Genomic DNA, 25518 nt, shown 5'->3' on the forward strand with positions numbered 1-25518 from the left:
ACGGAGGTTCGAGTCGTGATCAATAGGTCTGGCATGCGTAATGGTTTCCGGCTATCTGCTAAGAGAAGATGGTGTAGACAGTGTTGCTCATCTTAGTTTAAAAAAGTAATTAGTTACAGTTACAAATTGCTTCTCCCAAAAAGTAATTGAGTTACTGACTCAGTTACCACATTGAAAAAGTAATTAGTTACTCATCAAAGTAACTGTGACTTTTTTTTTTTAATATTCCAAAATGTAATTACGTTCTATAACATCTTTAATAGCAAAGATGTTTATATTAACTGATTGAAGAATAAAAACACTATATACAGTATTTTAGAACATTTGGTATTTATTTGAACCCAACACCGGCTGCTTCTGGTGGTGGCTGCCTGGCTGGTGGTGACGTGGCACACTGGTGGGGGTGTGGGTGGCACACTGGTGGTGGCGTGGGTGGCACTTGCACACTGGTGGTGGCGTGGCACACTGTCGGTAGCGTGGCACACTGGTGGTGACATGGCACACTGGTGGTGGCGGTGTGGAACACTGGTGGTGGCGGTGTGGCACACTGGTGGTGGTGGTGGCGGTGTGGCACACTGGGGGTGGTGGTGGTGTGGCACACTGGTGGTGGCAGTGTGGCACACTGGTGGTGTGGCACATTGGTGGTGGCGTTGTGGCACACTGGTGGTGGTGGTGGCACACTGGTGGTGGCGGTGTGACACACTGGTGGTGGCGGTGTGGCACACTGGTAGTGGCAGTGTGGCACACTGGTGGTGGTATGGAACATTGGTGGTGGTGGTGTGGCACACTGGTGGTGTGGCACACAGGTGGTGGCGGTGTGGCACACTGATGGTGGTGGTGTGGAACCCTGGTGGTGGTGTGGAACCCTGGTGGTGGTGGTGTGGCACACTGGTGATGGTGGTTGTGGGGGTCTGAGTCCTGACTGTCTGTGACTGACTGTGAGGTTTTTTTTTTCGTACCTGCTGTGCTGGGCTGGCTGCTGGTGGTGGTGTGGCCTGGCAGGCACTGGCACACTATCTGTGCCTCTCTCTTCTGGGCTGATGTGCGTTGGTGGACTGGTGGTGGACTTCCTGCTGCCCTGGTGGAGTCCTGGTCCGACTCCTGGACTATATTATTTAATATTGATTGTTTTTAATATCTATTATATTGCCAGATTCGCCACCAGGCTGGCAGAAGTGGCAATGGGTCGCCGCTCGCCGGACTCGCCGCCGCATGCTCTAAGCCCTCCTCCTGGGCCTGGCGCGCTGTGCTCTCTGTGTATAGTGAACAAGATTGGTGCTGATTCAAGTAAGTGAGGTGTAGAATGAAATGTGCTAGTGAAAAAAACAACACAATTAAAGAACTGCTGAAAAAAACTAAAGATCACTTAAATCCAATTGTGTATATAAACCCAATGTAAAACTGCTGTTGATATAGCTGAAATGGTTCAAATCAAATAGTGCTGTATACCAAACAATGTGAATCCATAATAAGCGTGATAACATCCAAATCAATATATAAGTAGTGCCAGTGAAGAATATGAAATCAATAAACTGAAAGTCCAAAAAAAGTCCAAAAAATTCAAGTGCTAGAACACAAATGCTATATAAGTGAAGAAGTCTTCAATACGGTATCAAACTGGATGGTCAATTGAATAAATGCAATAAAACAATCTTCTTATCGTTCCAATGTCGATAGGTGTGTAGTGGCCGCTTACCTCAATACACACCAAAGAGCGCGTGTGTGTAATCCAAAAGGCTCTAACAATCCTCTCTCAGGATGAATGGATGATGGACTCCCTGAGGCAAGAGGTCACAGATCTCCTCAACTGTCCAGGCCAATGTGGGTCCTCCGCTGTGCAGACATATATCAAAGGCACCAATCTCCTCTAAACCCTTGTCCCCAGTAGTAAGTACTTTCTGCCACAAGATGTCCTCAGTCTTCAGGGTGAAATGATAGGCCATTAAACCTGCCCCTGGCTGGCCGTTGTACTGCCGATATTTTCCGTCCCTCCACACACAGCATACAGCACACTGCCTCTGGGACACGCCAATCACTGCCCTGTCCGCCTTAACCATGAGCAACGGGGCGGGGCTGATCCGGGCAACTCCTTCACTGCCACACTCTCGTCTGAGTCGTCTCCTCCTCTTCTCTCTCCAGTACCGTGGACAGCGGTCATAGAGGAGAGGGGGAATTACAATGACATCTACTGCCATCTAGTAGCAGTAGATGTAATTGCGGTAACGCAGCCGAAAGTAGCGGCAACGGCGTTACAGGGAGGGAACGAGTATTCAGTTAGATTACTCGTTACCCTCAAAAGTAACTGCGTTAAGTAACGCCGTTTACTTAAACGCAGTTACTACCATCACTGGGTGTAGATGACCAACTTTACTATAAGCAACTTCTATTTGTGTCCAGTGTATGTTAGGGCTCGCGGAGAACCACTTTTGCAGTTGAGTAAGCTGGGATGCTAGAAAATAATCATATAACTGTATCATACCCATTCCCCCTATCTTTTTATGTTTGATAAGGTGTGACCAAGGACATCGGGGATGTTTATTTTGCCAGATATAGTGCTTTAATATGTGGGAGAGTGATTTTAGGATCGACGGCGGAAGGGGGACTGGTAAAGTTCGGAACACATATAACATTTTGGTGAGGGCCATCATCTTGAAAGCAGCTAATCTGCCCAGCCAAGACAGTTCTTGATATGGTTCCCCCCCCCCCCCCCCATCTTTTAGATTGTAAGCTCTAACGAACAGTGCCCTCCGATTCCTCCTGTATTGAATTGTATTGTAACTGCACTGTCTGCTCTCACGCTGTAAAGCCCCGTACACACGAGCAGATTATCGAACGATCTGTCGTCCGTTTTTTGTGGCATGCTAGTCTCATGTCGAAAGTGAAGAGGTTATTTTTATACGAATTTTCCATTACAACAGAATTCAACTACAGAAGTGATGTCATGTGTTGGATTGTTTTGTATGTGTTCTTTCATCTCTGAGCATGCCTAGTCTTGCTCTTAAGATTTTTTCAGACGAAAACTGTACTAGTTAAACAAAAATCGGACGTTGTGTGGACGTACGATAAAAATTTTATAGCCTGCACATCCAGTTTTTGTCATCCGAAAATCCGTAATCGGCTGTCAAAAGCACCATACTAACGATCCGAAAATCGGCAGATCACTCATCGGACGAAATTTCCCTTCAGATTTTCTTATCGTGTGTACGGGCCTTTAAGCACTGAACAATCTTTCAGACTAAACTTTCCAATATTTTTTTAATATCTGTTCTGGCTGCTACCTCCAGAAGTCATTTCAAGCCTATTATGCTTAAAAGAAAAAATTCAGGTGTTGCAGCCAAAACTACATGAAAAAGCATTTTTCCCAAGGTGTAAAGAATATTGGGGTGTTTCTGCCATATTGAAGTCAAGCTAAATGTAAAATTTGAAAAAATCAACTACGCATCCAAAATATGTGATGCCAGAGTCTCTCGCGCTATTCGTGAAAATCATATTATCCTATAACACTGCATGGGGCTTAAAAGCATTTCCCAAATATGTAACTGATATAAATTGGGGGTTTTCCCAAAGGAGGACCTTCCCCTAACTGTAAGGTATTTTTTTATTTTATTTTTTTGGCTTTGTTAAAAAATAAAAAAAAAAAATTCTAGAGTGCTCAGCCCCCCATGCTCCTTATTTTACAATAACTTGCCTATTAGCCTTTAAAATGACCAGAATATAGCATGACTTCATTGGGGTTCAACTCTAAAGCCCCTACCACACGATAAGAAATTCGGCCGGGAAATTTCGTCCGATGACCGATCTGCCGATTTTCGGCTTGTTAGTATGGTGCTTCCAACAACCGACTCCGACTTTTCGGCCGAAAAAATCCTGATGTGCAGGCTATAAAATTTTTGTCCTCCATCAACACACGTCCGATTTTCGTCTCATTAGTACAGATTTCGACGGGGAAAAATCTTATGAGCAAGACTACGCATGCTCAGAGACGAAAGAACACATACAAAGCAATCCAACACATGACATCCCTTCTGAAGTAGAATTCTGTCGTACGGGAAAATTCGTATGAAAATAACCTCTTCACTTTCCACATCAGACTAGCATGCCACAAAAGACGGAAGAGCGGTCGGCGGAAATTCGTAGCGTGTGTATGGGGCTTTAGTTTGGATTGCATAATAGATTCAACAAACCCTCCGTGGATCAAGCCCAGCCAGATTTACTAATCCTTATTGAAGGATAAGGCTACAAAACCCATACTTCAACTTCACTTTCTGTAATAAACTCAGTCAACCTATCAAACCAGGAAACTCCCTTCACCTCTGTCAAGAGAAAAACTTGCTTCACCTGGATCAGTCAGAGAACTGGCGTTACCCCTGTCCAAAAAAGGAAAAGGCTTCACCAGGTTCAGACAGAAAACTCGCTTCACCTCTGTCCAAAAAAGTGGCTTCACTGGGTAATAAAGAAAACTCGCTTCACCTCTCTCAATAGGAAAACTCATTTCACCTTTGTCAGCAAGAAAACGTACTCAATGTGAGCCAGAAAGGAAGCTCATGTTACTTATGTAATGTTGCAGAACATAATCATTAGCTAAAACTCCTCTGACCTCTTCTTTGCATTTGTATATGATTTAAAAAAAGACACCAGTAAGCTGTACACATTAGATGGTAGTTGTACCATGCATACCAAAGCCAGTCTTTGTGCAATGTGTGCATAGAAAATAAACTCATATTACTTCTTAATGCAGGAAGGAGACACTCAACCTTAATCCTCCACTTAATCTTGAGGGAACAACAGAGATAATCAGAAAATATAAATCTTGATCATTTTCCCTTAGATGAATGTCTGCTCTCATGTGAAATAACAAGGAGAAAGCCTCCAATCAAACTAATAGGGTATACCATATGGGGGTACCATCATCCTAATGACCGCAATGTGAAGTGTAGAATTCCCCTAAAGAGTCTCCAGGGAAAACGGGAAAAGTTGGGGGAAAAAAAAGATGGTTTATCTCGCTACCCTGAACAGATTAAGAAAATAGCATGAAGGGAAGAGGGCGGGGATACTCAACCCCCCCTCCTTTCCACTATTTTCTTCCTCTGTCCCCCCTTTCCCCCCCCCCATTTTTCCTCCTCCTTTTCTCCCAATCCCCCTGTCTATTTCCCTTCTTCCTCCCTATCCCCCATCCCCCCCCACATTTCCCCTCATCATCTTTTGTACTCCTCCCCTCTTTCCCTTCCCTTTTCTCCTCTGGTCTTTCCCCTTTCTTCCCCAACCCATTTTTTTCCCCTTTTCCCCATTTCCTTCCCCCTCACTTCTCTTTTTTCCCCCTTTCATTAGTTCTTCGATCCACACACAACATTAATATTTTTGTTAAAATTATTTTTCGGTTGCTTTTCAGCATCAAAATTCGAACTGAACGGAGAGTGTGTACCCGCTATGCACCATAGGCCATTGGTAATAAAATATAATTTTTATTTGAATTATATAAAACAGACTCTACAGTGTGCAGGGTATGCACCCTCCATTCAGTTAGAATTTAGTTATTGCCAGCAAAGAGATCTCTTGAAATATGTCAGGTATTAATTTGTGCACTTCAGCATCAGTTTATCCACCCACTATCTGTCCCCCATGCCCGTCATAGGGGAGTATTGGTTGCACCACTGTCTTGGCCCTTTATATGTTGGTCCATATTGGTAAGCAAAAGCATTACCCCCCCCCCCCCCCTTTTTTTTGTTAACCTTTCTCTATATTATGTAATATTATCTTGCTTGTTTGGTACTATGTATACCTTGTCATTTCTTTTTTTCTTTAGTCTTGCTCCTCCTGAAGAAAAGGTAGATTTCTGTAAAACATATAGAGGATTTCTGTTCCTGAAGACCTACTATACTTGTTCAATCTTGGAGTATACCAAGTATTAGTGTAACATGTATAGATAGATTTTATAATTTTTTTGTTTGTCTTTGTAATTAATGTCTCAATATGTATCTGGATATCCAGTTTTTATCCATTTTGCATTAATAACATTTTAATATTTTTACTTTATGTGTAATCTGTAAAGGATACAGAGATAGTCCATCTTTTTTTCCCCCCCCTTTCCCGTTTGCTCTGGAGACTCTTTAGGGAAATTTTCTCCTTCTACACTTCTCATTGCTCTTATGTGAAGGTATTATTACCAACCAAGAGACACTTACATGAACTTGTGATTTGTTCAGGCACTTTTATTTTTACTCCCATCATTTACTGTAGCCAGGGCTGCTGTTCGAAATCATGAGGCCCTGTACACCGTACCTGAAAGGGCCCCTCCCCGAAATTAGCAAAACAATATTTTGGCTCAAAATACACTAAAATCATTATTACTGGTCACAAATACAACATAATATACAAAATTCCTGTTAAATCTAAAAGATAAAACTGTATTGAGTGGGGATGCAACAATATAGCCGTAGAAAAACATTGAAAAAATAATAATGAAAAAAATAAATATATTGAAACACTGAAGGGTGGGTTCACACCATAAAGGTACGTCCAATTGTACCTGTTTTTTGTGCTTTTCTGTGTAGTAAGTTTTACACAGCCCATAAAAACATAATTCACAAAATTTCTGCTAAATCTAAAAACTGTATTGAGTTGGGATTTAGCAACATATTCATAGAAAAAAACAATGGAAAAAAAAAATAATGAAAAAAAATAATTAAGAAAAGGACTATATTGAAACAATTAAGGGTGGGTTCACACCACAAAGGTGCATCTGATTGTACAATTTTTTTTGCGTGTTTCGGTGTGGTGAGCTGTACACAGCCCCTTAATTTCAATGGGAAGCCAAAACGTGCAGGAATGTGCAAAAAGTACTGGAGAAGTGATTTTTAAAAGTGTGCCACACCAAACTGCATGGTACTGTGGTACCATGTGTTTTGGGGGCTGTAAACGCACCTGCGTTTGCTAGATTTGTGGGGGTGCCACTAGGAATTTTTGACAACTGTGAACATCTGCAGAGGGCAATGCGTTTTCTTGTGGTGCAGGAAAATGCAAGCTCTTGTGTGCGTTCCTGCACCACAAATAGTGTGAACACTTTTGTGAATAACCTAAATGTTATTATAGGTAAGGGAACAGGACTAAAGGAATGGGACTGGAGTGGTGGATGTAACTGGCCTAGGTTTGTAGCGATGGCAGAAGCCGTTGGCATTTATAAACACACGGCCACATACAGCCACCAATAAAAGTAAATGGCAGAGCAGCTGCAAGAGCTGAGACCTGTTAATTGTAAATACAAGAAATGTGCCTTATTGGACTTAAAATAGAACTATAGGCAAGACTTTTTTTGTTGTGTTTTTTTTCATTTTGGATAGAGTAAGGAAGGGTTATAAGCCCTGTCAAATTGATTTTATATGCGGAGTTACGCTATGTCCCTGTCTATATTTTCCCCTGTTCCTATTATGTGGATATCTGGTTTGAGCCGATGAGGTGACACTCTGTGGCCGGTCCTGGTATTACAACCTAAAGCTTATATAGGTCCACTCATTAATTTTGAGTGACCCTTTCACTTCGGTAAGCTGCCATCTTATTTAACCACTTGGTGACTTGCACATCAGTGTTTTCTTTCATCTTTCAAGTGTCGTGTGGATTTAATGATCACTGGGACTTGTGGCTGATTTCTTTTATTTATACACCATTTCACTATGGACATTTTTTGGATTAAATAATCCTCTTTTTTCCATTTTTCCTTCACGGATCATTTGCTATATGGTTTTGAGACATTTTTATGTTTTTATGTATGTATTGAACACTAATGATATAATTTGGTGATATCACAATCACTATCTATAGCGCAGCACATTTCTGTCCTTATCCGAGCATGCAGCTCGGTAGGGCAGGAAGGGGGAGGGGACGAGCGAGCGGCCCCACCCCCCCTGTACCATACCAGGCCACATGCCCTCAACATGGGGGGGTGTTGGTGCTTTGGGGCAGGGGGAGCTCTGCACACCCCACCCCAAAGCACCTTGCCCCCATGTTGATGAGGACAAGGGCCTCTTCCCCATAACCCTGGCCGGTGGTTGTGGGGGTCTGCGGGCAGGGGGCTTCTCGGTATCTGAAAGCCCCCTTTAACAAGGGGGCCCCCCAGATCGCGGACCCCCTCCCTTTGTGAATGGGGCGGGGTCTCCTGATGACATCATCAGGAGGCCACGCCCACAATGGCTATATAACAAACTGCAGAGACCGGAGACCTGCATAATCACCGGAGACAGCGTCGGAGGAGGACCGGAGGAAGAAGAAGACTAGAGGAGGCAAAAGAGCAGAAGGGCAAAAGAGCAGAAGAGCGGAGGGCAGAAGAGTGGAGGGCAGAAGACCAGAAGAGCAGAGGGCAGAAGACCAGAAGAGCGGAGAGTAGAAGACCGGATGAAGATTTTTAATAAACTTTTTCAAAACGTCTCTTGTCATTATTTACATACACTGCCTTTCATGGGGTGGATGGGTAGGGGTACAGTGTACCCCATACCCATTCACATAGGGAGGGGGTCTGGGATCTGGGGGGCCCACCTTGTTAAAGGGGGCTTCTAGATTCTGATGAGCCCCCTGCCCGCAGACCCCCACAACCACCGGCCAGGGTTGTGGGGAAGAGGCCCTTGTCCTCATCAACATGGGGGCAAGGTGCTTTGCAATGCTCCCCCTGCCCCAAAGCACCCACACCCCCCATGTTGAGTGCGTGTGGCCTGGTATGGTCCAGGGGGGGTGTGGCCGCTCGCTCGTCCCCTCCCCTTTCCTGGCCTTCCGGGCTGCATGCTCGGATAAGGGTATGGTATGGATTTTGGGGGGACCCCACACCCTCAAATTCCATACCAGACCCGAAGGGCCTGGTTTAGAACCTGGGGGGACCCCCACGCCGTTTTTTCCCATTTTGGCGTGGAGTTCCCCCTCAAGATTCTCATCCTGATCCGACTTGCGATGCTCCCTCCATTCAAATCAATAGGTTCCCATAGGGAACCATTGAATGGAAGAAAAAAAAACGTATAACGTGGCTTAACGCACGTTAAGCAACGTTATAGCAACGTTATTCAGCCTTTAGAAGCATCAGACATTTTTACAGCTGTAACGCTGGTCCTCAGAACGCGCAGGCCGTGGGTTCTTCTTGCAGCTTAAAAACGCCTAGGCCACTTACAGCTCAAAAACGTCTGTATGTGCATGAGGCCATAGAATAACATGGAGGGGCGTTTTTAAGCTGCAAAAAAAAAAAACGCCTGACGCTACTTACAGCGGCTGTAAAAACGCCCCGTGTGCATGAGGCCTTACAATTATTTTATTTAACAGTTTTTTTTTTTTAAATGATTCATTACAATGTTTAAAGATTATTTTTTTTGACAATTGTCAACAAAATTTTATTTTTTTTCCAGGACAGGGAAGCCTGCAGTGCTACAGGAGGGGGGAGAAGGTGAGATTGGCACAGTAAAAGGTGGCACATGGGTATAGAAGTATTCACAGGAACGATGCCCTGTGTCTGTGTCTCTCCCTGCAGCAGCTGAAAGCTGGCAGGAGGGGGAGAAACTGACTTTAAGCTGCTGCAGAAAGCCACACAGGGTTTCCTTCTGTAATTTCCCCTCCACCAGACCGCACCGATTCTGTGCTGTTGGGGCCCCCCTGTGTGCCCGGGCCCACTATAGGAGGACTGACGGTCCTCCCCTGTCAGCGGCCCTGACTGAGAGGCCAACAAGGAGAGGCAGACTTTCCCATGGCACTGTGAGGGGGCCAGCAGCGTATGTGTCCGCAAGCAAAGGTGGACATGGTCAGTCCTCAGGCAGGGCATCATTTCCTCTGTTTAGTGATGTTGCTCGTACTATCCAGCCACAGCATGCAGAGGAGGTGATGGACTGGCTTACTAAACCATCCTCATCCTCTGTCACCCAAGCAGAGACCAGTGTGCAGTCCACTGCAGCTGCCAGAGTGGCTTATTCTGCCTCCTTGTCCACAGCTATTGCCTTAGCCCCAGCATCAGGCATGGAGGAGTCAGCAGACTTATTTGAACACAGCGTCAGCCACTTGCTCCTTGACAATGCACAGCCATTACTTGATTCAGATGTTGGTTCTGAGGTTGAGGGTGGTAGGAACATGAGCCTACAGAGAGGGGGAAACTCTGGTGCACAAATTGGCAGTCAGGTTTCCCCAGCTGCAGCGTATTGCCAAGTTGTCTTCAGTGATCAATTTTACACCGGTTATATCTATCCAAAATCTAAAAAATCTCTAATCTTGTTCCCAGTGCACTACACTGTGGCCTCGTCATACAGACTGGCTACCTAGGCTGTTTTTTACAAAATAAAGAAAGCTTGCAGGTAGGAATCTACTGTTGCTGGGGGGTAAATTGTTGCTGGGAGGGATCTAATGTTGAAGAAGGAGTCTATTTATTGTTGCTGGCTGCCAACGGGTCTATTGATGCTGGCTGCTGGGAGATCTATTCTTGCTGACGGGGTCTTTGTTGCTGGGTGGGGTTGTTGTTACTGGGGGGGTCTATTGTTGCTGGGGGTCTTTTGTTGTTGGGAGGATCTTTTTTTGGTGGAGAGGTGTATTGTTGCTGGTTGCAGAGGATCTATTTTACTGCTTTCCTTGCTATCACTTACAAATTCCATACAAATCACTTAGCATGGCAAAATTTTATTTCCTTCTGTATTCTCTAAAAGGTGTGGAACTGGGAAGTGGTTAGGAGGTCGAACCAAGGGACGGTGCTCAGAAGTGGGAAGAAGGAGGAGACAAGGACTGACTTGGAAAGGGGGGAGTACCTGCACCTATTCTCTGAGAAAAAAAGTCCTGTTCACTAATCTGTACCTCCTAGCTAGGAACCTTCCCCTAGGGCTAAGCATGCTGTACCTATCCAGCGTGGATCCTGTCCCTACTCTATCCACTATGCAACCGCACATCAACCACACCAGGGTACTGATATTTTTAAGCATTGCCTACACCAAAGACAGCCACTGAGGTCAACCAGGGTTACAGCGTCCAATCGGTTCACCGCTGTGTCCAATCGGTGGCACCTACGGTGGCTGCAGAAGAACAAGGCTCCTCTCCTCCTGTACCCCCTCACTACAGTGATTTGCAATACAGCGCCTCCTACAGGGGGGAAAGTAAACCAAACCTGCCTACACTCAGGTTGTTAAAAATAATAAGTCATAGTATACATTACTGTGAATTCAAAGAGTAACTCCACTTTTGTTGAGAAGAAAAAAATCTCCACTGGGTGATCTCTGTACATTGCAGGGATTATAACAAACTTTGTTGCAGATTCCTACCTTTTGTTTTTCTGAAGAAATCCCTGTGTGCCCTGTGCTGAATGGGTCAAATGGGAGTGGTTTTATAATTATCATTCAGCTGTGGCAGCTGCAGGACACTAATGAGGGAAGCTGCTGGGCCTGCATCCCTTTAGAAGTGTTCCTATTGAGAGTATCTCACCAAAAATGACATTTTTGTTGCAGGTGATGCCAGAAATCTGACTTGTATCTTAGGCAGACTTCTGGGAAAATTGGTGAGCCAATCACACAAGCAGGAAATTATGTTTCTGAGGTGTGGTCAGTATACATACAGAACAGCTCCAGGTAGCCATATTGTATTGCATTTTCTGAAATTCTACAACAGCTGCAGATTGAAAAGGAAAGGTCATTTTTAATAACATTCAATTACAATATGATTTGTGCTGCAATTGCATACGCTATATTGTTTTTTCTTAATTTGCTATTTTTTTCCCCACAAAAGTGGAGTTACCCTTTAAGTGAAAGGTGTGTACGGCTTTAGGAATGTTTTTACAGATCTCCTGTGAAACTAGTTTTTATAAACCATTACATAATGTTTTTGAGTTTTTTTTCAATACACGCAGGCAAGACTTCCTAGAATTGAGAGCTTTGTTTGTATTGTAAGCTATATAAATACATTCCAAAGGGTACTGACCATAACTTCAGCTGAACATTGACTGAGAACAAGGACTGCAATACAATCCTAAGCTAAAAGGTAAGAAATAGACCAGGTCTGTATGGTGTTAAAATCATCATTTTTGGAGGGGGGGGGTGCTGATGCACAATTATTTTGCTGAGCTTTTTTAAGTTACAAAGCTTTTGGATGAATACGGCTAATACTTATCCAGTGTTTCATACATTTGCATGACACTGGGTATTCAGTATAAGGGTGCTGCAACTGCTAACCACTTTCTAAAAAATGAGTTTTCTATTCTGCCTTCTTGGCTTCAATACTTCTTCACCCTGATAATGTGGAATATAATGTCAAAGAAAATTAAGAACTTCTGATAGTACTAAAGCCAGAATTATAAGTTAACCAGCAGTTTGCCTAGAAGAGGTCAGCCGTTTTTCACTATAATTCTTCTTTAACAAGATTTACCTAAAAGCACCCTTCACTCTGAGTCTGTAAATGCCTAGCAGAGTCCAAACAAGTGGCAACCACCCCAACCTAGAACTGGCCTTTGCAGCAAGGAGCACATAGAAGCACATGGAAGGACATGGAAGGGTGACGCATGTTAAAAAACAACAAACAGAAATTCCCAGCTCTCTTACCAGCCAACCTGCAACAAACCAAATTGACCCTGTCTAACAGTTCACATTAAATGATATACACTATATTTCCAAAAGAAGTGGGAAGCCTGCCTTTACACGCACATGAACTTGTCTTAGTCCGTAGGGTTCAATATTGAGTTGGCCCACCCTTTGCAGCTATAACAGCATCAACTCATCTGGGAAGGCTATCCACAAGGTTTAGGAGTGTGTCTATGGGAATGTTTGACCATTCTTCCAGAAGAGCATTTGTGAGGTCAGGCACTGATGTTGGACAAGAAGGCCTGGCTTGCAGTTTCTGCTCTAATTCATCCTAAAGGTGAGGTCAGGACTCTGTGCAGGCCAGTCAAGTTCCTCCACCCCAAACTTGCTCATGTATGTCTTTACAAAACTTGCTTTGTGCACTGGTGCGCAGTCATGTTGGAACATGAAGGGACCATCCTCAAACTTTTCCCACAAAGTTGGGAGCATGAAATTGTCCAAAATGTCTTGGTAAGCTGACGCACTGGAACTAAGGGGCCAAGCCCAACCCCTGAAAAACAATCCCACACCATAATCCCCCCTCCACCAAATGATTTGGACCAGTGCACAAAGCAAGATCCATAAAGACATGGATGAGTGAGTTTGGGGTTTAGGAACTTGACTGGCCTGCACAGAGTCCTGACCTCAAACCGAAAGAACACCTTTGGGATGAATTAGAGCGCAGACTTTGAGGCAGCCCTTCTCGCCCACATCAGTGACCCCACAAATGCGGTTCTGGAAGAATGATCAAACTTTCCCATAGACACACTCCTAAATCTTGTGGACAGCCTTCCCAGAAGAGTTGAAGCTGTTATAGCTGAAAAGGGTGGACCAACTCAATATAGAACCCTACAGACTAAAACTAAGATGCCATTAAAGTTAATGTGCTTGTAAAGGTAGGTGTCCCAATACTTTTGGTAATATAATTTATCTTGGGTTTAGATATGCTTTTTTTTTTTTTAACAATCAATTTTTATTAATTTGTAAAGACCAACAATACACAAATTAATAAGCTGTAGTTGGATTTAAATATGTTTTAAAATGTTTACAGAATACCTGCTTCCTCTAAAATGCAAAAAAAAGAACAACTTGCCATCTGGGGCAATTTTGACATTTTTCACATAGTTTAGAAAAATAATGAGAACCCCCAAACAATATACATTTCAGAAAGCAGAGGCCCCAATAGGGCACATACCAGAAAAAGCATGGATTTTAACCCTTTGGCTTAAATATACCGGTACTGTAAAAGTATATGTATTTGTTTGTAAGAGTTTTTTTAAAGGAACAATATTACAACCAAATTGTGTGCTCCTAAAATGCTGTATCAGTAGACTGTAGCAGTAAGTGATAAGCGATGTAAAGAAAATTCTTGAAATGTTTAGATTGTTAGAATTATTTTCTATTGTATAGAACATAACCAATGTGTCAGGGTTTGGAATTAATCCACAATAACAGCAAAAAATCCCCACTTCTCCCAAGGAATCCCATCCTGGTTCCACGCTGAACAATTACAATGCACTAAGGCTCCATGTACACGGGACGTTAGAAAAAACGTGCTGCAAAGCAAGGTCTGACGCTGGGAAAAAGCAGCTGTTAAACGTGCTTTCAGTAGCTTTTTCCATTGGCGTTATTGCACGTTTGGCCAAGTTGCTTTTTGCAGCGTTTTTTCTGCCTCCATTCAAAATCAATGGTTCCCTGTGGGAGCCTATTGATTTGAATGGAAGTCGCACCGCAAGTCGGATCAGGATGATCCGACTTGCGGCGCTGTGAGAATCTTAAGGGGGAACTCCACGCCAAAAATGGGAAAAAAACGGCGTGGGGTCCCCCCCAGGTTCCAAACCAGGCCCTTCGGGTCCGGTATGGAATTTGAGGGTAGCCCCACGCCGAAAAAACGGCGTGGGGTCCCCCCCAAAATCCGTACCAGACCCTTATCCGAGCTTATCCGGTCTTCTGGTCTTCTGCTCTTTTGCTGTCCGCTCTTCTGCGCTATATAACAAGCTGCAGAGACCGGAGACTGACATAATCACCGGAGACATCTTCGGAGGAGGACCGGAGGAAGAAGAAGAAGACCAGGGGAGGCAAAAGAGCAGAAGATTGGACAGCAGAAGAGCGGACAGCAAAAGAGCAGAAGACCAGAAGACCGGAGAGGGAGAAGACCAGAGCAGGAGAAGACCGGATGAAGATTTTTAATAAACTTTCCAAAACGTCTCCTGTCATTATTTACATACACTGCCTTTTATGGGGTGAATGGGTAGGGGTACAGTGTACCCCCATACCCATTCACATAGGGAGGGGGTCCGGGATCTGGGGGGCCCCTTTGTTAAAGGGGGCTTCCAGATTCCGATGAGCCCCCTGCCCGCAGACCCCCACAACCACCTGCCAGGGTTGTGGGGATGAGGCCCTTGTCCTCATCAACATGGGGGCAAGGTGCTTTGAGGTGGGGGGTGCAGAGCTCCCCCTGCCCCAAAGCACCAACATCCCCCCATGTTGAGGGAATGTGGCCTGGTATGGTCCAGGGGGGGTGGGGCCGCTTGCTCGTCCCCTCCCCCTTCCTGCCCTACCTTGCTGCATGCTCAGATAAGGGTCTGGTACGGATTTTGGGGGGGGGCCCACGCCGTTTTTTCGCCATTTTTGGCGTGGAGTTCCCCCTTAAGATTCTCAAAGCACAAGTCGCGCCGCAAGTCGGATCATCCTGATCCGACTTGCGGTGCGACTTCCATTCAAATCAATAGGCTCCCATAGGGAACTATTGATTTTGAATGGAAGAAAAAAAACGTATAACGTGGCTGAACGTATGTTCATCACGTTCGGTCACGTTTGGTCATGTTCGGCCGCGTTTCTGCGTTTCAAACGCCGGGTAAAACACGTTCGAACGCAAATAATTGCGTTCCATAAAATGTCCCTGAACTCAACTGCCTGCAAATGACTGTAAACGACCCTGTGTACATGGGAAGATAAGATAAAATGTAGATGGGTTCAGGGGCTTCTAAAAAAAACGCCCAACTCCTCCTAAACGGCCATTTCCAATGTCCCGTGTACATGGAGCCTAAGATACAGTTCTAAGCCTGAAGCCCTGAAGAAGGGGTCATCACACCCTAAAGAGACCAATAACTCTAGGGTTCCTCAATAAGTCTAGGTTCACATCTATGTGGCTGCGCTTGATGCGCTTTTCCAGCACGTTTGGCATTTTTAAACCCGTGTTTTTGATTCGTTTTTGCATGCAGTTTTCATGTATTTTGTGTTTTGTGTTTTTTTTCTCTTTAAAAAAACTGTGTATAGCTGGTTGCTAAGGAGTGGGCCGGGAAGCCACCTGCTGCGTCCTTCACAACCGATGAGTCATGAGTCAGAATGTAAAAAATAAGAATTGCAGACAAAAACAAATTAGGAAAAAATTACGTTGTATTGGCCTAGTGAATAATTGGGCATTATAACTCCTATTTTTACAGCAGGTATAATACAGCAGCTCATAATTTGTACAGCAGGTGTGCCAAGGAACCTGTCCACTACTGTAATTGATACAAAGCACATCTTCCCAGCTTCCCGGATTTGCTTTTGTTCAGTTCATTTTATGACTTTCATTTCTATTTTTGTCTCTAGGTTTTGCTGCAGACATGTATTTAACTGACCCAGTTACATTTGTCCTCTCCGTTATCACCTGTGTTTTTCTGGCAATTTTTTCATCCAGTCGGAAGAAAAAAGTTCATCCAAATTATCCTCCTGGACCACCATGTTTGCCTGTTATTGGAAATATGCACATTATAAATATGAATAAACCTTACATAACATTTCATGAGGTAAGATTTAGAACTTTCAAGTGAGTGGTTAAAGTGTATCTAAATGGAGTCCAGCTCAATAATAATGTTTTATAATAAGGAATACATACCAGGGAATTCATAAAGGGTGTCTGAGGCATCCTTTAGAATGCCACCAGGGCGCAGCATCAAATGTTTTGGTAATTGTGCCTGCTAGAGATGGGCTCGGGCATGTTTGAGCTTGCACGTGCCGGATTCCTCCAGGAACTGCAGCCCACTAATTACAGGCAGTGAGACATTTCCTGATCCGCAGCTGCACAGATTGGGAAATGTCTCACTGCCTGTGATTAGTGGACTGCAGTGTGAGGGAGGGGGATTAGTGGACTGCAGTGTGCAGAGAGGGAGCAGGGAACAAGGAAAAACGAGGGGGGAAGGGGGGAGGAAGGGAATAGATAGAGGTTGTGAAAGGGAGGGATGGGTAAGAAAGGAAAAGGAAAAGGAAAAGGAAAAGGAGAAGGTCAGCCTGACGTCAATAGTATGTAAATTACTGGAAGGGATGACAAGGGACTATATCCAAGAATTTGCTAAAGTCAACAGTATCAGCAGCAGTAATCAGCACGGGTCTACAAAAGGACGTTCTTGTCAAACCAATCTGTTAACATTCTACAAGGAGGTGAGCTGTGAGCTAGATAGGGGGAGACCTGTGGATGTGGTGTATCTGGATTTTGCTAAGGCATTTGATACAGTTCCCCACAAATGCTTAATTTACAAACTAAGGTCTGCAGCCATAGACTACAAGGTTTGCTCTTGGATAGAAAACTGGTTAAAAGGGCGTGTCCAAAGGGTGGTAATAAATAACGCGTACTCAGACTGGTCTGGAGTGGTAAGTGGGGTTCCCCAAGGCTCAGTCCTGGGACAAATTTTGTTAAATTTATTCATAAATAGCATTGAGGACGCGATTGTTAGCTCAATCTCAGTTTTTGCAGATGACACAAAATTAAGCAGGGTAATAACTTCACATCATGATGTAGAAATCTTACAGAATGACCTGAACAAAATAACAGAGTGTGCAACGACATGGCAAATGAGGTTTAATATGGAGAAGTGTAAGGTATTGCATTTGGGGACTAAAAACATAAAAGCAAAATACACTTTATGGGGGGAACCTCTGGGGGAATCAAGAATGGGGAAAGATCTGGGAGTCTTGGGAGAAGGTAGACTAAGCAATAGCATGCATGTCAAGCTGCAGCTGCCAAAGTTGGCAGAATATTACCATGCATAGGAAGAGGATATATTCCAGATATAAAACTATAATCCTACCACTTTATAAAACTCTGGTCCGGGCACACCTGGAGTATTCTGTCAAGTTCTGGTCGCCAATCCTCAGAAAGGCTGTGTTGGAACTGGAGAGAGTCCAGAGAAGGGCAACTAAACTAATTAGGGGATTGGAAGACCTTAATTATGAGGAGCGCTTACAAGCGCTTGATTTATTTTCCCTGGAGAAGAGATGCCTGAGAGGGGACATGATAGCGATTTACAAATACCTCAATGGTGATCTCAGAATAGAAAAAAAACTATTCAGTAGCAAGGAATGTAAGAGGACACATGGCCCCACAATGCGATTAGAGGAGAAGCGATTTAACCTCAGGCTCTGCAGGGTTTTTTTCACAGTAAGGGCTATAAGATTGTGGAACTCTCTTCCACAAATGGTGGTAACTGCAGGATGGATACTTTTAAAAGACTCTTGGACATACATCTCAAAGATCAAAACATTCAGGGGTATGGGAAATGAATACGTCCACACACACCTACACAGGTTGAACTGGATGGATTATTGTTCTTATTCAACCTCAACTATTATGTAACTATGTAACTACAGTATGTAACTATGTAAGGAAAAGTGGCCGGGGTCTCACCTTAACAATAAAGTAATGCTGCTTTCAAAGGAAAAAGTAATATACTCGTTGGTAAATCATTGCTTTGAAGGATGGACAGAAAGGTCGTTCACCATATAGCAAAGAATTGGTAACATGTTGTTAAGAGAACCCCATACAGATGATTGATACTCTTTTGGCCTGGAAGTTCAAGAGGTCTAATAATCTGTAGGACCAAATTTAGAACACAGATACAGTTTGCTCAGTGAGTGTATATACAGCAAACCAAACATAGCCCAGCAAAAACATTGCAAGTGTGGAATAAGAAATGTGTAAATACCTGTAATTGGTCCGACAGCAAGGAAACAGCAGCTGGTGATGGAGGCATCTGACACGATATAAGGCTTCCTAGAAGCCTTATATGCGTGTCTCAATCAGGGCATCAGCACCATTATGGCGCTGGCGTTACCTGTCCCAGCCAGACGGGACCACACAGGCTCCGTAACCCCACGCGCATGCGCAGATGACCATTGACATAGTCGCCGCTACTGGGCAGAGAAAGGAATTAATAGCAAATCCCAAGAGAAGGCGTCACCAGGGAAGAACGCCCTTTGGTGTTGCCTCCAAACACCGCATGTTCACTGGCAGTTACCAAGGAGGCACTGACAGGAAAGCAGTGGCTACCCGGCCGCACATCAAACCCCCAAAAGCCCAAGTAGCCGGTCCAGTACAGGGCACCCAGACGCAGCATAATAAATAAACAAACAAAAACAAAACAAATAACAAATAATACTGAAAAACTGCAAGATGTGTACAAATGCATTTCAAAGGAATAGGCATTAACTAATGACAGTTAATGATGGAAATAACAGATGTGACATATTAAAAAGAAACTCACATCTCACACAAGCTTGGCATTGGTCCTGTAATCCTAAAAAATTGTTTTATACCAAAAATTGCTTCACCCCAGTTGACAGACATAATAGGTGGACAATGTCTAAGCTCCTATTAAGGGTTTTTGAGTTAAAGGGAATGGGAATCAAGAATTATGTAATAAATCCATTTAATTGTAAATTAGGACAGAACTAGCATAAATCATAGAAAGGGCTTATATGAATGTGCCTCATTGATTCCGGGTGGATAGGTAGCGTTGAGTTGCTCTATCCAGAGAGTTTCCTTTTGTAATATTTTTCTGTCCCAGTCTCCTCCCATAGGATCCTGGGGGACAACCTCCAGGACCAGAAAGGAGACCATGGACGTATTGAATTTATGATATAGATCAAGATGTCTGCTCACCAGGGTAAGCATTTTATCATTTGCTGAATAATATACGTGATTGTTTAGTCAATGCCTAAATTGACGGATAGTCTTCCCAACATAAAATGCCTTACATTTACATAACATTAGATAAACTATGCCTTGGGTACTACAGTCTGTCACAAATTGGGGGAAAAACTTGTCCCCATTTGGAAGGATAAAACGTGAGCCAGTAAGTATCCATGGACAGAATGAACAATGTCCCCATCTGTAAATCCCCTTTTGTTTTTGTCTGTATGTTTCCTGTCAAAGCATGAACGTAGTGGCTATTTGTCAGTCTGTCACGGAGTGATGTAGCATGTGTGAACACAATTTAAGGTTGGTTACAGATGTACTTCCTTAGAGTAGGATCATCATGTAACTGATGCCAGTGGTGAGATTGAATATTTTTTTATTGTTGTTGCTGGCCCGAGAATTTGATAATAATTTTAACAGTTGGATTGGAATCTTCTTTGCTGTTATATTTATAGAGGAGTGAGTTAGGAGTCTGTTTGAAGACTCTCTTGTAAGCCTTACGAAAGAGTGATTTTGTGAATCCTCTCTGTAACAGTCGTTGGCGTAACATGTTCGCCTGGTATTTAAAGTCTGACAGTTCAGTGCAATTCATTCTAAGTCTCATGTACTGGGTGTATGGAAAGCTTCAAATTAGTGCCGCTGGGTGAGCGCTGTGTGCGTGTAAGATAGTATTGCCCGCTGTTTCCTTGCGGTGCAAACTTGTGATCAGGCAGTTTTCAGAATGTTTTGAAATATAAAGATCCAGAAATGTATTGGTGTTGGGATGACTGTGGACAGTGAATTTTAATTTAAGGTGTTAATGTTGAGTCTCCTCAAAACATTTCAAGGAGTAAGCTGGTCCCTGTCCAGATGATAAATAAATCATCTATATAGCGTAACCATATTAGCGCATGATTAATAAACTCCCTCATGGTCTCATTTGAAAAGATCTCACGCTCCCATCCCCCCAGGTACCGGTTGGCATAGGCTGGCGCACAACATGTGCCCATGGCCACGCCTTGTACCTGTAGGTAATGGGAGTCCTTAGAAACCAACCAGTTATGAATAAAAATATACCAAGGGACTTTCAGGATGAACTCTTTGATAGGCCACTGGGTCTGTACCTGTTTCATAAAGAAAGTGCGTACCATTCCAAAGCCCTGCATCAGGAGGGACCACCATGCCTCAATCTGTTTGAATAGATTGACCGTGTCTTTGACATATGAAGGTAATCTAGTAACCTGGGGCATAAGAAAAAAAAATCCACAAACCTACTGGCGTTCTCAGTAAGCGAGCCTATGCCGGACACAATGGGTAGGTCAGGTGGTAACTTAGGATTTTTGTGGGTTTTTTGCAATGCATAAAAAGTAGCCACCCGTGGAAAGTGGGTATTCAGGTATGTGTAAATGTCCTGATCAATGACTCTATCCTGATAAGTGTTGCCAATAAGTGTTTTGTATTCTGCTTGGAACTCTATGGTTTTGGCCAGAGAAATTTGTCGGTACAATTGTCTATTGGAAAGAATATCCAAAAACACATTAAGCAGAACAATATGTCCTCCCTTATCAGAAGGTTTAATCACCAAATCCGGATGATTCCGGAGTTTGGTCAAGGCCTGATGTTGTAAAGGAGATAAATTGCTATGGAGAGGGCCAATAAGCATGCATTTGATGTCAAGGACAGTGGCTGTAAGAAATGCCCAAACATGGGGATTAGTTGTTAAATCTGGGAGTTTTTGGGATTTGAGTTTAAAGTGGTTACCCACAGTCATCTTAGACCATGTAGTGGTTTGGGAGGAATCGGAATATGAAGATTGGGTGTTAGATACAGACTCATTGGTCTCAGAGAGCCCATTTTCTTCAAGAAGTAATATTAAGACCCGGAGTGCTCGAAAGTCCTCCATAGTAAAATGTTCGATACTTTCTGAGAGTTCTCTGTCCTTTTTCAGTCGTTTTCAATCTTCATCATACATATTTTTAAAGGTCAAGTTCCTGGTTATTAGGGGGTGAGATTAATCCCACTCAATTCTAAGTGGGAAGTGGGTTCATAGAAGCCTGTGGAACATTTGTTGATTGTGTGCCCATTTACATTAAATGAGCATTAGGAGTGGTTTGTTTGGTATTAGAAGAGTTGAGAGTGGTAGAGGTCATCTGTGTAGGTGAAGGAATGCTAGGAATCATAGCTAGAGATGACATAGAATTGGTGAAATTCTTGGGGGGTATGTGAAGAAGGTGATGTTGAACTCTGAGCTATTGTGGAGGGGACCAAAGTCAACTGATTGTGTAGTAACTGTAGGGCCTGTGTAGCAAAGGGACCTAGGTATGTGTCACGCCGGGGTACCAAAGGTCCCAGTGGTACACACCCATGTTTAGTTTGCTCGCTGTGATGGGTAATGGGCAGTGTGGTGTGTTTAGCATGATCCTCAGGGCGTTTCTTAGGGTAGAGTGTCTGATGGCTACAGCCATTATAGTTCCTTTTTTGTGGACCCAGATTGTAGTTGGACCATGAAGAAGTGGGTTTGGGTAATGTGGATTGTGTGGATGAAATAGATAAAGAAGAGTCAGATTCAGTCTCCTCCTCCCTAAGGATAGTTGTCTGATTTGGTCCTGATATTCTTTTTTTTTTTTTATTTAAAATTTTTAAGTTTTGGTCCTGATATTCTGTGTGCATTGCCCAGTCTCCTGGGGTGTGTAGAATAATGCCAACGATAGGCGTAGCCCTCAGTGAAGGCTACCCTATCTTTGGACATTTTGGTTTGTTTTTTTCTGAGTAATGTCCTTATTAGGTTTATTAAGATAATCCTTAACTTCCTGCCATCTCTTATCAAAATGGATATGATTTTTGTAGCTTCAAATAAGGTATGGAGAGCTAGGAGTTCTTGATCTAAAGATTGCATATCTTCTGTATTTTGAGACATCAGCAGATTAATAAGCCTCTAAGCTACATTTTGTCAGTGTGTGTTCCCAGGCACCGTATTTTTAAATTTAGGGGTCACATTTTTAAATGAGGGGAAGATTTGGATTCTAAGGCCTATCGGACAAATATTGTCTTGTACGTACTTCTGAAAAAATGCAATATAACAATTCAAATTGGACTTCTTTTTAAGGAGATATTTGGCTTTAGATATACAGTATATTGATTAAAATCCAAATCATTGGTAGTATTACAATTAGTATGAATTTCATTCATAAGTCCTGACCATGCTTCACCCACAAAGTCCCCCCCCCCCTTTTTTTCTTTTCTCCCTCCTTCCTCCCCTCCCCCCTTACTTCTTTTACCCCCTTACCCCCCCCCCCCTCTTCCTCTATCCCCCATCTCTTTCCCCTGGTCGACCTATACGTACAATCATATACTCATTATTATAATATATAAATTCCCATTTCAGAAGACATTCTCAACTCTGCAAGTGTTTTAAAGACAAACATACCAGCCCTTTTCTACCTTGTAAAACTACTGGTCCTGAGTACACTGATCCTGATAGGTCAGTCAACTTTCTATGATATTAAAATGCAGCTTGTAAAATGGTGATGGTCTCTGCTCTATAAACAACTTTTACACAGAACACCCCCCCCCCCATTTCTACTATATTTTACAGGGGGTTAATAATCATATTTTTATATAGAGTGCCTTGCGAAAGTATTCGGCCCCCTTGAACTTTGCGACCTTTTGCCACATTTCAGGCTTCAAACATAAAGATACAAAACTGTAATTTTTTGTGAAGAATCAAAACAAGTGGGACACAATCATGAAGTGGATCGAAATTTATTGGATATTTCAAACTTTGTTAACAAATAAAAAACTGAAAAATTGGGCGTGCAAAATTATTCAGCCCCTTTACTTTCAGTGCAGCAAACTCTCTCCAGAAGTTCAGTGAGGATCTCTGAATGATCCAATGTTGACCTAAATGACTAATGGTGATAAATTGAATCCAACTGTGTGTAATCAAGTCTCCGTATAAATGCACCTGCACTGTGATAGTCTCAGAGGTCCGTTTAAAGCGCAGAGAGCATCATGAAGAACAAGGAACACACCAGGCAAGTCCGAGATACTGTTGTGGAAAAGTTTAAAGCCGGATTTGGATACAAAAAGATTTCCCAAGCTTTAAACATCCCAAGGAGCACTGTGCAAGTGATAATATTGAAATGGAAGGAGTATCAGACCACTGCAAATCTACGAAGACCTGGCTGTCCCTCTAAACTTTCAGCTCATACAAGGAGAAGACTGATCAGAGATGCAGCCAAGAGGCCCATGATCACTCTGGATGAACTGCAGAGATCTACAGCTGAGGTGGGAGACTCTGTCCATAGGACAACAATCAGTCGTATACTGCACAAATCTGGCCTTTATGGAAGAGTGGCAAGAAGAAAGTCATTTCTTAAAGATATCCATAAAAAGTGTTGTTTAAAGTTTGCCACAAGCCACCTGGGAGACACACCAAACATGTGGAAGAAGGTGCTCTGGTCAGATGAAACCAAAATCGAACTTTTTGGCAACAATGCAAAACTTTATGTGTGGCGTAAAAGCAACACAGCTCATCACCCTGAACACACCATCTCCACTGGTGGCGGCAGCATCATGGTTTGGGCCTGCTTTTCTTCAACAGGGACAGGGAAGATGGTTAAAATTGATGGGAAGATGGATGGAGCCAAATACAGGACCATTCTGGAAGAAAACCTGATGGAGTCTAGAAAAGACCTGAGACTGGGACGGAGATTTTCAACAGTCTTCCAACAAGACAATAATCCAAAACATAAAGCAAAATCTACAATGGAATGGTTCACAAATAAACATATTGAGGTGTTAGAATGGCCAAGTCAAAGTCCAGACCTGAATCCAATCGAGTATCTGTGGAAAGAACTGAAAACTGCTTTTGACAAACCTCACTGAGCTTGAGCTGTTTTGCAAGGAGAAATGGGCAAAAATGTCAGTCTCTCGATGTGCAAAACTGATAGAGACATACCCCAAGCGACTTACAGCTGTAATCGCAGCAAAAGGTGGCGCTACAAAGTATTAACTTAAGGGGGCTGAATAATTTTGCACGCCCAATTTTTCAGTTTTTTATTTGTTAAAAAAGTTTGAAATATCCAATAAATTTCGTTCCACTTCATGATTGTGTCCCACTAGTTTTTGATTCTTCACAAAAAATTACAGTTTTATATCTTTATGTTTGAAGCCTGAAATGTGGCAAAAGGTCGCAAAGTTCAAGGGGGCCGAATACTTTCGCAAGGCACTGTATATGTTGTGTTGTGATTTCTGGTGTGTCCCCACATCTGCCTCTGCCCTATATGCATGCTGGTTTTGGTCTAGGGTTCTCAGACCTAGTATGAATTTACCCTTTAATAACTCACTTGGTATTGTTTTTCTACACGTTTAAGATATTGTATATATGTGAATTTTGTCCTTAACCTGTGTATTCATTGATATGTTTTCATCATATAGAATGTATAAAAGAATATAAAAGAAAGTAAGCTCCTGAAGAAGTGAAATATCTAGAAACATGTTGAGTTTGTTGACAGTTTTACATCACATTTTATCCCTACAGCAGGACATCACATGGTTTTATTTTCCCATTGGCCTTGATTTCAATGGCCAGAGTGGGTTAAATAATCATTTGTGTTGTCTATATTGTAATGTTTTATCATGTATACATGTGTTTTTATATAAATTGTGAAAATAAAATGTGTACTTTTTTAATATCTGTGTCTTAAAAGTCCATATTTCCCACTTTATGTATATATACTTTAATCATGAGGATGTAGCACTGTTTTTTACAGTTCATACACCAACAGTACCACCCTGTGTTGGTGTAATTGATCATTTCTATGCAAGGGAGGCACCTGAATATGTAATGAAAAAGGATGTTAACAGGAGGTATCATGAGGGCTTTCCACTGACCATCAATGTAAAAGGGAATAAAATAGAAAGGGGAGCACAGAACACCAGTTGATAGAAAATAAAAATAGGTAACAATAATGGGGCAGCACAGCAGGCCACCAGCACTAAAAGCACATATTAAAAAAGGTTGTCAAAATG

General features: G+C 42.9%; 1 protein-coding gene across 2 annotated transcripts in view; it reads left to right on the plus strand.

The window, feature by feature from the left end:
- Window positions 1–11918: 11918 nt before the first annotated feature.
- LOC309549045 (cytochrome P450 2K4-like) overlaps window positions 11919–25518 on the plus strand; it is a 76623-nt gene continuing 63023 nt past the window's right edge. For both annotated transcript variants that reach the window (XM_082249007.1, XM_082249006.1), the window contains exons 1-2: window positions 11919–11973; window positions 16146–16342. In XM_082249007.1, coding sequence (XP_082105133.1) covers window positions 16160–16342 — 183 coding nt within the window. In that variant the 5' untranslated portion in view covers window positions 11919–11973; window positions 16146–16159. The remainder of the gene's footprint in view (window positions 11974–16145; window positions 16343–25518) is intronic.

The sequence above is a fragment of the Pelophylax lessonae genome, assembly GCF_965119305.1.
Source record: "Pelophylax lessonae genome assembly, chromosome: 3".
Taxonomy (NCBI): domain Eukaryota; kingdom Metazoa; phylum Chordata; class Amphibia; order Anura; family Ranidae; genus Pelophylax; species Pelophylax lessonae.